Source organism: Oncorhynchus tshawytscha, linkage group LG16, assembly GCF_018296145.1.
Source record: "Oncorhynchus tshawytscha isolate Ot180627B linkage group LG16, Otsh_v2.0, whole genome shotgun sequence".
Classification (NCBI taxonomy): domain Eukaryota; kingdom Metazoa; phylum Chordata; class Actinopteri; order Salmoniformes; family Salmonidae; genus Oncorhynchus; species Oncorhynchus tshawytscha.
The window spans coordinates 47,107,426-47,118,880 of record NC_056444.1 but is presented as its reverse complement, the minus strand read 5'-3'; the positions used below and the strand labels follow the sequence as shown (position 1 = coordinate 47,118,880).

Here is an 11,455-nt window from a genome sequence, read left to right as displayed (position 1 = left end):
ACAATTTACATTTCAAGGCAATGTTCCTACATTCGCGGTAATCGCTGCTTATGCCAGCTCAATCGGAAATGACCATTCAAATCACACTACAACGCGGATCGTCAGCACCACGGATTGAAGTACTGCACGTGCATTGCAACAGTAATGTAACAGGTGCATTTGAAGTCAAATGAATTAGCAACTCTATATGTGTTTGACGTGAGCACTTTATACTCAATTACATTTATTTGTATTGGAGAGATACAGTGTACAAGTGTAAAACACAAATCTGCTACATAACAACAATGGGAGACATTAGTTCCAGAGCATGATTTTACAGGCTTCATGACAAAAGAAAATCAATTCAAGGCAAGAGTCAAAACAGTCTGATAAATGGCATTCCAACAGATGGTAAAACACTCGCCAGCTTAGGTTTTAATTCCCCAGTCACCCCATGGTCCGTGACAATCATCCCAAAATCTTATATTGTCTTTATCTTTATATTGTGTTTCTTGTGCAATACGTCCAGTATTTGGGGCAATATCTCCATGTTAATCAGCGGTCTCTCTGGGTCGTTTGTCCAGGTGAGAGAGGCAGAGTTCTCCCTCTCCTCAGATAGAGTCCTCTGGAGCCTCCTGTGTTTGGGCTTCAGCGACCTCAGAGAGTCCACCTCCAACCCTGCATGTCTCTGATCGATGTCCAGAGTGAAGGTGGAGTTCTTGGCCAGCCTCAGACCCCACAGCAGCAGACTGATGAGCCCACACAGCATCACCCCCACCATGGTGTCATACACCCACCCTGCACAGCTTTGCTGGGCACAGGAAGAGAAGTAGGCATCACTGAGCGCAGTGATTGCTGTGTGTGCCACACCACTGGGGCTGGCACAGGTGGGCACCCCACCAGACACGACAGCCCAGTTCCTCCTCAGCCAGGTCCTCAGGAACTGGATGCCACAGTCGCAGTGGAAAGGGTTCCCAGACAGGGTGACCCTCCTCAGGTCTTGCAGCCTGTCAAAGTGCCCTGAGGGTACTGTGGACAGCTGGTTGTCCTGGAGGTAGAGCTCTGTGGTGTCTGGAGAGAGAGGGGGCACTTCCATGAGGCTCATGGAGCTGCAGTTAACCTGTAGCCCTGAAGGCTGGAGAGTTGAACACTGGCAGGGCTTTGTGCTGGGCTGTGCACTGGTAGTGGCCAGGAGGAGGAGGATGGCTATCCCTGAACCTAAGAGCATTCTGAAGGCGAAAAAAACATGCCATATCAAATGTATACATACAGTGTAGAAAACAAATGTGTGATTGTATTTCAAATATGTTGTGGCAGCAAATTTGTTTGTGTACCATGTATGGATTATAAATAATAGTGATGTGGGTAAAACATATCCCATGGAGTGAACAAGCTCACCATGTTAGTTTCAAGTTCATGTGAGGCCTACCTTTCAGTGTCAAGACAACGTAGAAGGTAGTTCTTGTAATTCCACTCATCATTGAGGCCGGTGCTCGCCAGGTATTCTGTCCAGTGCCGTTCTAGAAGGTCTAGAGTTCTAGAAGATGTCCTTCCAGTCAGCCACTATTCTCCATTTTATAACAGACGTGTTTAACTGTCAAATCTCCACAGGACATATGTAACAGCGACAGAGTGTGTGAGAACCACCACTGACAGGGCCAGCTTTGGTCACGTGATGAGAGGGAAACACCTCTGTTGGGAGGAGATATGGGTTTATCTTCCAAAATGATGGTAGAGGCTTTTAAGTGAGTTTGTAAATGTAGTACTGCTATATATTTAACCAATGAGGACCAATGTGGTATTATTATATACTTCGTATGAGCCTCCATAGCTGCCAACAATATGCTCATTCACTTCTTATTGCTATACACCTACCATTACTGTCAGCTGGTAGCCTATCAGTTCTATGTAGAGTATGCTGCTACCCGGTCACAATCTTACTCCAGAGGTAACATGACAAATTAGGACATGTGCAGGCATAACTTCAGATTTTACTGTACTGTGTTATAGTAGTATGATCAAGTAGTAAACACTGTCTAGAAACCCATCACACCACTAGGTGGCGTGCTGACACAGCTTCATCTCTATTCATGTGTGCGCCCTCCAGTGGTTACACTGTGTATTACTGACTTTACTAACCATAACACAGGTCAAAAATACAGAATACATTCCTTTTTTATTTACCTCACTGATAGCTATGCAACATTTATCTAAGAAGTAGATAACACGTACTACGGGTCACTTTTCTAAGGGCTTTACTTGATTTGACATGGTAAGATAAAAGGAAAAAGACTGACACCATAACACACATTAGAAGCCAAAGACCAACACATGCATACCATAAGTCATATATTTGTTTATTTAGCGTTGTCAACATTGTCACAGTTGAAGTTTTACGATAACTCAGGGTCTTACTGACTCACTACTCACTGGACAAACTGAATGCACATTGAAATGAGGCATCTCTTGTCTTGCCCTTGTTAAATTGTGTGTCTTGCGCCTGATAGAACAGCTTGCAGCATGGGATGAGAGAAAGAGAGTGTGTGCGCGTGTGTAGGGGCGGGGAACGTTATAACAGTCCGTCAGAGCCACAGCGAGTGACAGTTCTCTAATGTTGCTGGCAGAGACAAGCGATATGTTGAAAATCATATCTTCATCCTCCCATATAAAGGTAGTCACCTCATATGATCTCCACTGCAGATATTGGGATTAGAGTAGTGATAATGTACTCCCTGTGTACAGATTATTTTTCTCCCACCTGGTCCCTTCTCGTCATCATTCTAATTAAATCACCCTTTTTAGAATGCCATAATCAGCACTTCTACTCCGCTATTTTCAAAGCTAAAGCACCCGGGCTCAATAATAACAGAAGTGCGACGTGTTTATGTATTGTTATTTTTACAATGACTATGTACTCTACCGGCCAAAAGTTTTAGAACGCCTCATTCAAGGGGTTTTCTTCATTTGTACTATTTTCTACATTGTAGAATAATAGCGAAGACATCAAAACTATGAAATAACACATATGGAATTATGTAGTAACCAAAAAAGGTGTTAAATAAATCAGAATTATATTTAATATTTTTCAAATAGCCAACCTTTTGCCTTGATGACAGCTTTGCACACTTGGCATTCTCTCAACCAGCTTCACATTGAATGATTTTCCAACAGTCTTGAAGGAGTTCCCACATGCTGAGCACTTGTTGGCTTCTTTTCATTCACTCTGCAGTCCAACTCATCCCAAACCATCTCAATTGGGTTGAGGTTGGGGAATTGTGGAGGCCAGGTCATCTGATGCAGCACTCCTTCACTCTCCTTCTTGGAGAAAGTGTGTTTGGTCATTGTCCTGTTGAAAAACAAATGATGGTGCCACTAATTCCAAACCAGATGGGATGGCGTATCGCTGCAGAATGCTGTGGTAGCCATGCTGGTTAAGTGTGCCTTGAATTCTAAATAAATCACAGACAGTGTCACCAGCAAAGCACCCCCACACTATAACACCTCCTCCTCCATGCTTTACGGTGGGAAATACACATGCGGAGATCATCCGTTCATCCACACTGCATCTCACAAAAACACGGCGGTTGGAACCAAAAGTCTAAAATTTAGACTCCAGACCAAAGGACAGATTTCCACCGGTTTAATGTCCATTGCTCGTGTTTCTTGGCCAAAGCAAGTCTCTTCTTCTTATTGGTGTCCTTCAGAAGTGGTTTCTTTGCAGCAATGCGACCCTGAAGGCCTGATTCACACATCCTCCTCTGAACAATTGATGTTGATATTTGTCTGTTACTTGAACTGAAGCATTTATTTGGGCTGCAATTTCTGAGACTGGTAACTCTAATGATCTTATCCTCTGCAGCAGAGGTAACTATGGGTTTTCCTTTCCTGTTGCAGTCCTCATGAGAGCCAGTTTCATCATAGCGCTTGACGGTTTTTGCGACTGCACTTGAAGAAAGTTCTTGAAATTGCGACTGCACTTTCAAAGTTCTTGAAATTTTCCATATTGACTGACCTTCATGTCTTAAAGTAATGGACTGGCCTTTCTCTTTGCTTATTTGAGATGTTCTTGCCTGAATATGGACTTGGTCTTTTACCAAATAGGGCTATCTTCTGTATACCCCCCTTCCTTGTCACAACATAATGCATTTGAGCCAATCAGTTAAGAAGGAAATAAATTCCACGAATGAACTTTTAAGAAGGCGCACCTGTTAATTGAAATGCATTCCAGGTGACTACCTCATGAAGCTGGTTGAGAGAATGCCAAGAGTGTGCAAAACTGTCATCAAGGCAAAGGTTAGCTATTTGAAGAATCTCAAATATAAAATATATTTGGATTTCTTTAACACTTCTTTGGTTACTACATGATTCCATATGTGTAATTTCATAGTTTTGATGTCTTCACTATTATTCTACAATGTAGAAAATAGTCAAAAATGAAGTAAAACTGTTGAATGAGTAGCTGTTCTAAAACTTTTGACTGGTAGTGTGTATGTAGATGAAATGCATGCTGAGCTCCAGTAACAATCAGCTTAATGTGGGACGCAAGAGCAAGTCAACATCAGGAGATTCCAAATCTAAACCAATGAAAAGAGAGGAAATAAAGTTATTCAACTTTACAGGCTGACCTGTTCAGTCAGCTCACAGTGAAAAAGACACATGACGCATCAGGTCCATGCAGTGCATCGTGGGGGTACTTATCAGACTATAGACTGTGGACAATTCTTGAAGCACTACAACACATACCAAGATAATTGTATACATTTCGTTCTCTATTTTTACATTGTCCGACCATTTCTGAGTTACAAAAAAGAAAATTAGAAAGACATTCAATTGATTATTCATGTCATAGGTAAGATATGTTTATCTGTCTACATTTCCTTATTTGTTGTTATAATATCATGGATCTAACATGAACAGACATGTTGAGTGAAGCCTAGGCCTCAACCCACTGGGCACAGGTGTCAATTCAACGTCTATTCCACGTTGGTTCAACGTAATTTCATTGAAATGTGGAAACAAACTTGATTCCATCAGTGTGTGCCCAGTGGGAAGTCTGACTTACGGTTGTGGTTTTCTTAGTGAATGTTAAAATACATTTACACCCTGAATATTGAGACAAACAGTTGACTTTTACTTTAATGTACACGCGATAATATACTCTCATTTTGTAGAATGTAGAAAGATATTTTTCTTTACATATAACCCAGTTCCTTAGTTTCATTTGCATTTCTTTGCTGTGTATTAGATCTGGATTTCCTGAAAAATGAAAGCGCTCCTTCATATGTGCTTATCCAGCAAAATATTTCTGTTCTGCCCAGAGGGAAGCATATTCCTTTATTAAAATATATACACACATTCCTCTTTCTTTTCACCGTCAACCAGTGCTTGACTTGGGACACCGGAGCAGAGTACCGGCACTTCATACTACTGCTTGAGGTTCTGTTCATCTTATAGAATTTTAGCTCATAAGTATTGAGGAGCTCCAGTACCTAAATATAAACAGTACTGGCACCCAAAATGAGTACCGGAACCTATTTCAGTCCAAGTCAAGCACTGCCGTCAACTGTCTAAATAAGTATATCATCTGGAAAAAAAAAAGGAAAAAAAAAAAAGAATTCACCTGAATCTCTTCCAGGACAACATGATAACAGACTTGAACCTGTAAAGGGCCTTACAAGTCTGTATTTTTTTTAATGTGATTGCACTTCAATCGACTATGGTAACACTGATTTGTTATACAATGTGCTGAGGATAGCCTCACATTAATAACATTACATGCAAAACCACTTCGACATTCCACTGATTTCAAAAATCCCAGGACCGTGTTTCTCAGAGAACCATGAGAACAGCCACACATTAAGCCACTGAGAGAGAACGACAGGGGTCCAACCTAAATAAATAACGATGCAACATGGAAACACACAAAACAAACAGAAGGGACACTTTTTTTTGTTTTTGTTTGAATGTACAAAACCAGTACGAAGATATTGCACATACTGTACATAATGATAACAACTAAGATGACAAACAAAAAACTAAACACTACATACTTAAGAGGTTATTCTAGTCACTCACCTACTCAGGTTTTGTGATGAAAACAAAGACACAGTAAATGATGAAAAAAATCAAATAAAGGATTATCGTATTTTGATTTGAAGAGTCAAGAATGCAGCTGCTTCATATTTCAAAAGGCATGAGACATTTGTCAGCTTTACTGCGGGTCCATCAGTAAAGTGACGCGAGCCTAAACTTCTATCGCGTAAAGTGTCTTGAGAGGTCAGGAACGCTGTGAGCTTAAGCCAGCATACGACCAAAAGAAGGCCATGAGCTCAACACGAGATCTGTGACCCTTCCACCACTTCCACCTTACTACACGCCCGTACTCACAGTACTAAACGTCCATACTTCATATCGAAGTACTACACCATAGCCGAGCGGGACCCATCCACCCAGCATAGGAACAACATATGGTCAGTAGACACCCAATATCTGTTCACTCTTGAGGTTTTATACATGACAGCCCAGCATTAGGAGGGCCATGTGCCACAGCTGCATTCCAGTCTCTCAATGCTCTGGTTGAAAGGCAAAAGGTTCCAGAGTAGGTTATTGGACTGCCTGACAACGTGGCTCCACTCCCCCTTCCCATCTATCCTGTTCCCATAGAGTCAGTATAATACTGATACAGTTGATTTCTAATGATAATAATGGTTGTAAGTATAATCTTACAAGGTACTTTACGCACAATATACTGCACATGAAGTCTAGACTATATCGTTTATGCATTAGTAATTGGCACATTTATCAATGAGAGCTAGGAGACAACACGTAAAGCTGTCATCTACAGTAAATACAACACTAGAACTACTACGATTGAGACTGTTGTTAGCCTGTCCGTTGGTCTAGTTATTGTGAAATGATTACACCTAGCTTTTTTACACAACATGAATTCTAGGAGAGGCAAGAACAAAGAGCATTCTTAAAAATGAAGAGAGTTTTGGAAACCTCAAGAAAGCAGAGTGTTAAAAGCTAGCTTTGTTTAAAAAGACTGTATACAATATAATATGCCATTGTGACAGAGAAAACAGTCAGACATGTTTTCTCAGGCCTATCCCAGGTGGTCTTGTCTCCTGATTACGTGAAGGGAAGACGGGCTATTGAAAGAACGGAGAAGTGGACAGCGGCCTACAGAGAATGCACGGTTCTCTTCAGCCGTCACAGCCGGGTTTGGTGTGAGTTCATGGGGAGGAGGGGGGAAAGTGTTTCCCCGTACAAAACACCTCCCTGAAGCCCTGACAGAGAGACAGAGGCCCTTACTAAGGTTCGAGCTGAGGCCCTTTGTGGAAGAATTGAGTCTGGTTTCCATCCAGCATATTGGTGAGCAGCTGAAGGGGGGAGCGGATACATGGGACTGCCAGAGGTCCATCTCCATCACAGCAGTGGAACACAGTAGATAGGCCATCGACTGACAGTATACCCTCTGTCCCTTTGGGGGAAGAGACTGTCCCTCCCTTAAGTTCACTCACTCACTCTTTCCTTTTGCTCATTCAATATTTTCTCTCTCTCTAGCTCTCTTTCGTTCTCTCTTTTGCTCTCGCTCTCTTTCAGTGAGGGAGGTCACACCACGGTGCTGATGCCACTGTGTTTGGGTTTGGGCCCGCTGGGTGCCGGGCCCTGCAGCTGACTGTGGTGGTGAGGGGCATGCTGGGAGTGTGAGGCGTGATGGGAATGCTGGCTATGGGTGCCGTGGCTGTGCTGTGGTACATGCGGGTGGGGGTGGGTGTGTTGGTGTGTGTGGGAGGAGGATGCATATGCTGCCGGGTGCTGGTGGTACTGTGTATGGGGAGGGGGGTGGTAATGGTGGTGGTGGTGGTAGGGAGGGGGGTTCTGTTGGACATGGCAGTACTGGGAGTGGTGGAGCTGGGCCTGGGCTACCTGCTGGGCTGTGTGGTGGAGGTTGGACGGATGGGGCGTGTGGGAGATGAGGGTGGGGTGACCAGGCAGAGGAAGAGGAGGATGGCTCTGGGATGAAGGCTTCCCCCGTTTGCTGCCAAAGAGCGACCCGAGGAGGGAGGAGGAGTTGGGGATGGTAGGGTGGCCCCGGGGCGGGCCCTCGCTGCGTGGGGTTGTGGCTCTCCGGCGTATGTGAGGACTGTTAATGATGGACCCCTGTGGGAGAGAAGAGGGTAACATCATCTCTATCCATGCCTTCTATACAGGCAGACACTCACAGTATCACACCACATACTAGACTACCAGCAGTTATGCTAAGGCATCACCTCATGGAAGTGGTGAAAAACTGCCTGCATATTCAAGGATCAACAGCAAGTTGCAAAACGTTACAGACAGAGCATGCAAAAAAATGAACTAAAAATATCAGCTCATGGAGGACAGACAAATAATGAATGGTAATATCAGGGTTATGGCCACTCGACAATGGTACAAATGAAGAAACCTATATAGAAAAAACTCAAACTTTCTTAAATGACATACGCGTCAAGAGAAATTTTAAAACGGATCCTTTTATTGTAGATGCATCAAAAGTATAAAAGGCTGGTAAATATATATTCATATTGTTGAACGCCTTCCAAACCTGAGAGTCCCACATGCAACTGGTTAAAAACAATGGAGGCAGAGGATCCACATGCAGAGGAGGTGACAAGCAAAATCTCCATCCATATTGGCTTTGCATTCAGCCAGACAGCGGGAAGCAGAGATGCTGGAGATCTGGTAGTCACATTAAAATAACTCTGTTCACTTATCCCCCAATCTAGATCCAACTCTATCCTTTTTGTGATTCATCCAAGTTTTAAAAGCCCTTCCTTTGGTGCATGCTCTGTCCAAGGTTGTGAAGAGACCATACAGATTTCTTTGAAAGTGGAATGACATTTTCAAGGGTTCCCAGACTTCAAAACCAACACACGGACTCATGGAATGAAGAAATGATGATGAATGAAATCCACATCTTTCATATTGACTCTTTGATATTGTGTGTAAAAAGCTTGTCGATAAAGTTCTGACAGTGAAATATTGATGTGACCGTGAGCTGTTGTAAGATAACCTTCCTCCCTGAGCCTCAAACCTCTGTGAGATTTCTTTCAATAGGACAGGCAAGGGACAGGAGAGGGACCAGAGAGGGGGGCTTTAGGTTTGCACAACACTAGGGGTAGAGTAGGTGCTACAACAGGCATTCACTGGCACCCCTGCCTAAGGTAAGAGAGCCCCAAAGGAAAGCCAAACTGCGGGTTGGGACATGGCTGAATGGAAGACATTAGACTGTGATCAAAACAAACAGCTGGGGGGGATTAGAGGGAGGAAGGGGGAATTAGTAGTAGTCATGCTTGTTTTAAGAAAAAGGGCAAACTGGCCACATGACCAAAACAAGACATGTCTCCCATCTAGCCAGCGTCAGAGGCAGGCAGCCCATGCATGCACACTAACCGAGGCAGGCAGGTTGTTAAAAGGCATCCGAGATAAAAAATTAAAAAAAGGTCATAAAACAAAATGAACTGAGAGTCTATGAAGCAGAGAGGGGTGCAAGTACAACAAAAATAAACTGTGTGTTTTTACAGAGCACATCATCACAGAGTAGCTTGGACACCAGCTGCTTCCAACTTACTTCCATATTGCTGTCTAGTGATCCTGCACTGCTGCGACGCCCACGCTTGCCTGCCCGAGACATGCAATACCACAGATTAGAGATGGATAGGACAGCACTCCTGGATCAACTACAGAGGTTTAGGCAGCCCTCCTCTCCCCTAGGGGGCAGTGCAGGGGGTTGTGAGTAGTACACTGGAAGCTGAGATAAAAGGGGCAGGGAGTGTGTGGGGGACCGGTTCATAGATAGGTAGGTATTACTGTCACGTCCATTATTTTAGCAGCTTTGTTCATATTTACTTAGGAGATAAAGAGAGACATTTGGTCAGTGTACTTTTACACTACATTTTGAATTTACTGCATTGCTCAAACTTAAAGGACAAGGAAATCGTTTTTTTGCAACATTCAGCTGAGGACATCAGTGTAACTACAAAGAGCTAAGCAAGGTTAGTATTTCTAAACTACAACCAGTTAAGATTATTCATAGAGTTGTTCCTGATAAAATGTGACAACACAGATTTAATGTTGTCACAAGATGTAGATTGTCATAAGGAAGAGTAACGGGTGGCTTTGTAGCGAGCCAATGGCAGTGACAGTCACAGAGAAGAAACATCAAAAGCAATACAATAGCTGTTGCACATGAGGTGTACGAGCATATAGAGCAGTTTGCCACTGTCATAGGGCTCAGCCAATGGATACATGACCAGTCTTCACATATGGAGAAACAGGAGAAAACCGAATGGGAATGGAAATATCAGGAAGTACATAATGAGATGGAGAACGGCGAGAAAATTAAAATATATTGTACACAGGACATGACCACACTACCATGCCACATCCTGTGTGGAGAAAGTTGGGGCTTAAACGTACACAAAAATCTAAGACAGGAGGGAGGAAACACTCCTATGTTGATCTATCGACTTCAGCACTGACTAGCCTTATCGTATCTGTATTTCAGTATAGTACCCGACATGTCAATGGAAACAGAGCAAATACATCCTAATGTGAGATACTGTGGAACTCCTATATGGATTTCATTACGTTACCATGATGTCTTAACATAACTGCAATCCAGAATGAATGACATGTTCTCATGGTGAATCGCTTTAGAGTCTGTGAAACATTCTGGATATTCATGACAATGAGATGTTCGTTGTCATTTTGGAACCAGATCTCGTCTTGCGTCAGTTATTGTATGAGAACAAATCCCCATTGAGTTCAGTAGGTTTGGATCACAGCAATACACTGGAATGACTGGTAGTGAATAACGGTGGATTAATTAAACATGTAACAAGCAAGCCTTATCATGAAATGTTTGAGAAAAAAATTGGGATTAAAGAATGATAATGTGACACGAAAAAGTGCAAAAATCAAAGGTGTTCATTGAGATATAAAGTATATTTTGATTTAGATACAGGGGCAAGAGCAATCCTTCCTTCCATATCACTTTTCAGTGGAAAGGCAAACCCTCTAAAGTAGACCTGTCGATAACATCATACCAAATAGCTTATTCATTTAGAAACGTCTATTTTTCAATGGCACAAACCTACTTCTGTTGTTTCATATCCCAGGTTATGATAAAATATTTCACATTGGGGTAGGGCACCAGTACCAGAAAATAATTTTAGGACTAAACTAACAGGACCTTAAGCGCAATTATCTTGTGAAGTCTCACACTGCCCAGATACAGAATGCATTTAAGTTATTTAAATAAGACAATCTCACCAGAATAACGTTTTACTTAATCATCAATACAGCTTAAGAGAAGTCTGACATCAGTTCAAGGTGCTATAAAACATCATGTTGGATGTTCCGAGTAATATTACCATAGGACGAGTGAGGAGGTAAAAACAACAGAGGGTCTCTCCCAGGAAAGGACCGT

General features: G+C 42.7%; 2 protein-coding genes across 9 annotated transcripts in view; both read right to left on the bottom strand.

The window, feature by feature from the left end:
- Positions 1 to 190: 190 nt before the first annotated feature.
- gp9 (glycoprotein IX (platelet)) lies at positions 191 to 3,026 on the bottom strand. Its single transcript, XM_024375140.2, has 2 exons — positions 1,409 to 3,026; positions 191 to 1,208 (listed from the first exon to the last, which is right to left on the bottom strand). The coding sequence occupies exon 2, from the start codon at positions 1,205 to 1,207 to the stop codon at positions 461 to 463; it is 747 nt and encodes a 248-aa protein (XP_024230908.1). The 5' UTR covers position 1,208; positions 1,409 to 3,026; the 3' UTR covers positions 191 to 460.
- Positions 3,027 to 5,290: 2,264 nt separating this feature from the next.
- The window catches only part of LOC112215760 (IQ motif and SEC7 domain-containing protein 1), a 181,911-nt gene continuing 175,746 nt past the window's right edge, over positions 5,291 to 11,455 (bottom strand). For 7 of the 8 annotated variants that reach the window (XM_024375131.2, XM_024375132.2, XM_024375134.2 and 4 more), the window contains 2 exons: positions 9,596 to 9,645; positions 5,291 to 8,145 (listed from right to left, as the gene is read on the bottom strand). In XM_024375131.2, the coding sequence (XP_024230899.1) occupies positions 7,594 to 8,145; positions 9,596 to 9,645 (602 nt within the window). In that variant the 3' untranslated portion in view covers positions 5,291 to 7,593. The remainder of the gene's footprint in view (positions 8,146 to 9,595; positions 9,646 to 11,455) is intronic. The other variant, XM_024375139.2, reaches the window with a different exon arrangement.

Excerpts from the sequence above, each read along its gene's own strand:
- gp9 (XM_024375140.2), bottom strand. The coding sequence starts at position 1,207 with ATGCTCTTAGGTTCAGGGATAGCCATCCTCCTCCTCCTGGCCACTACC.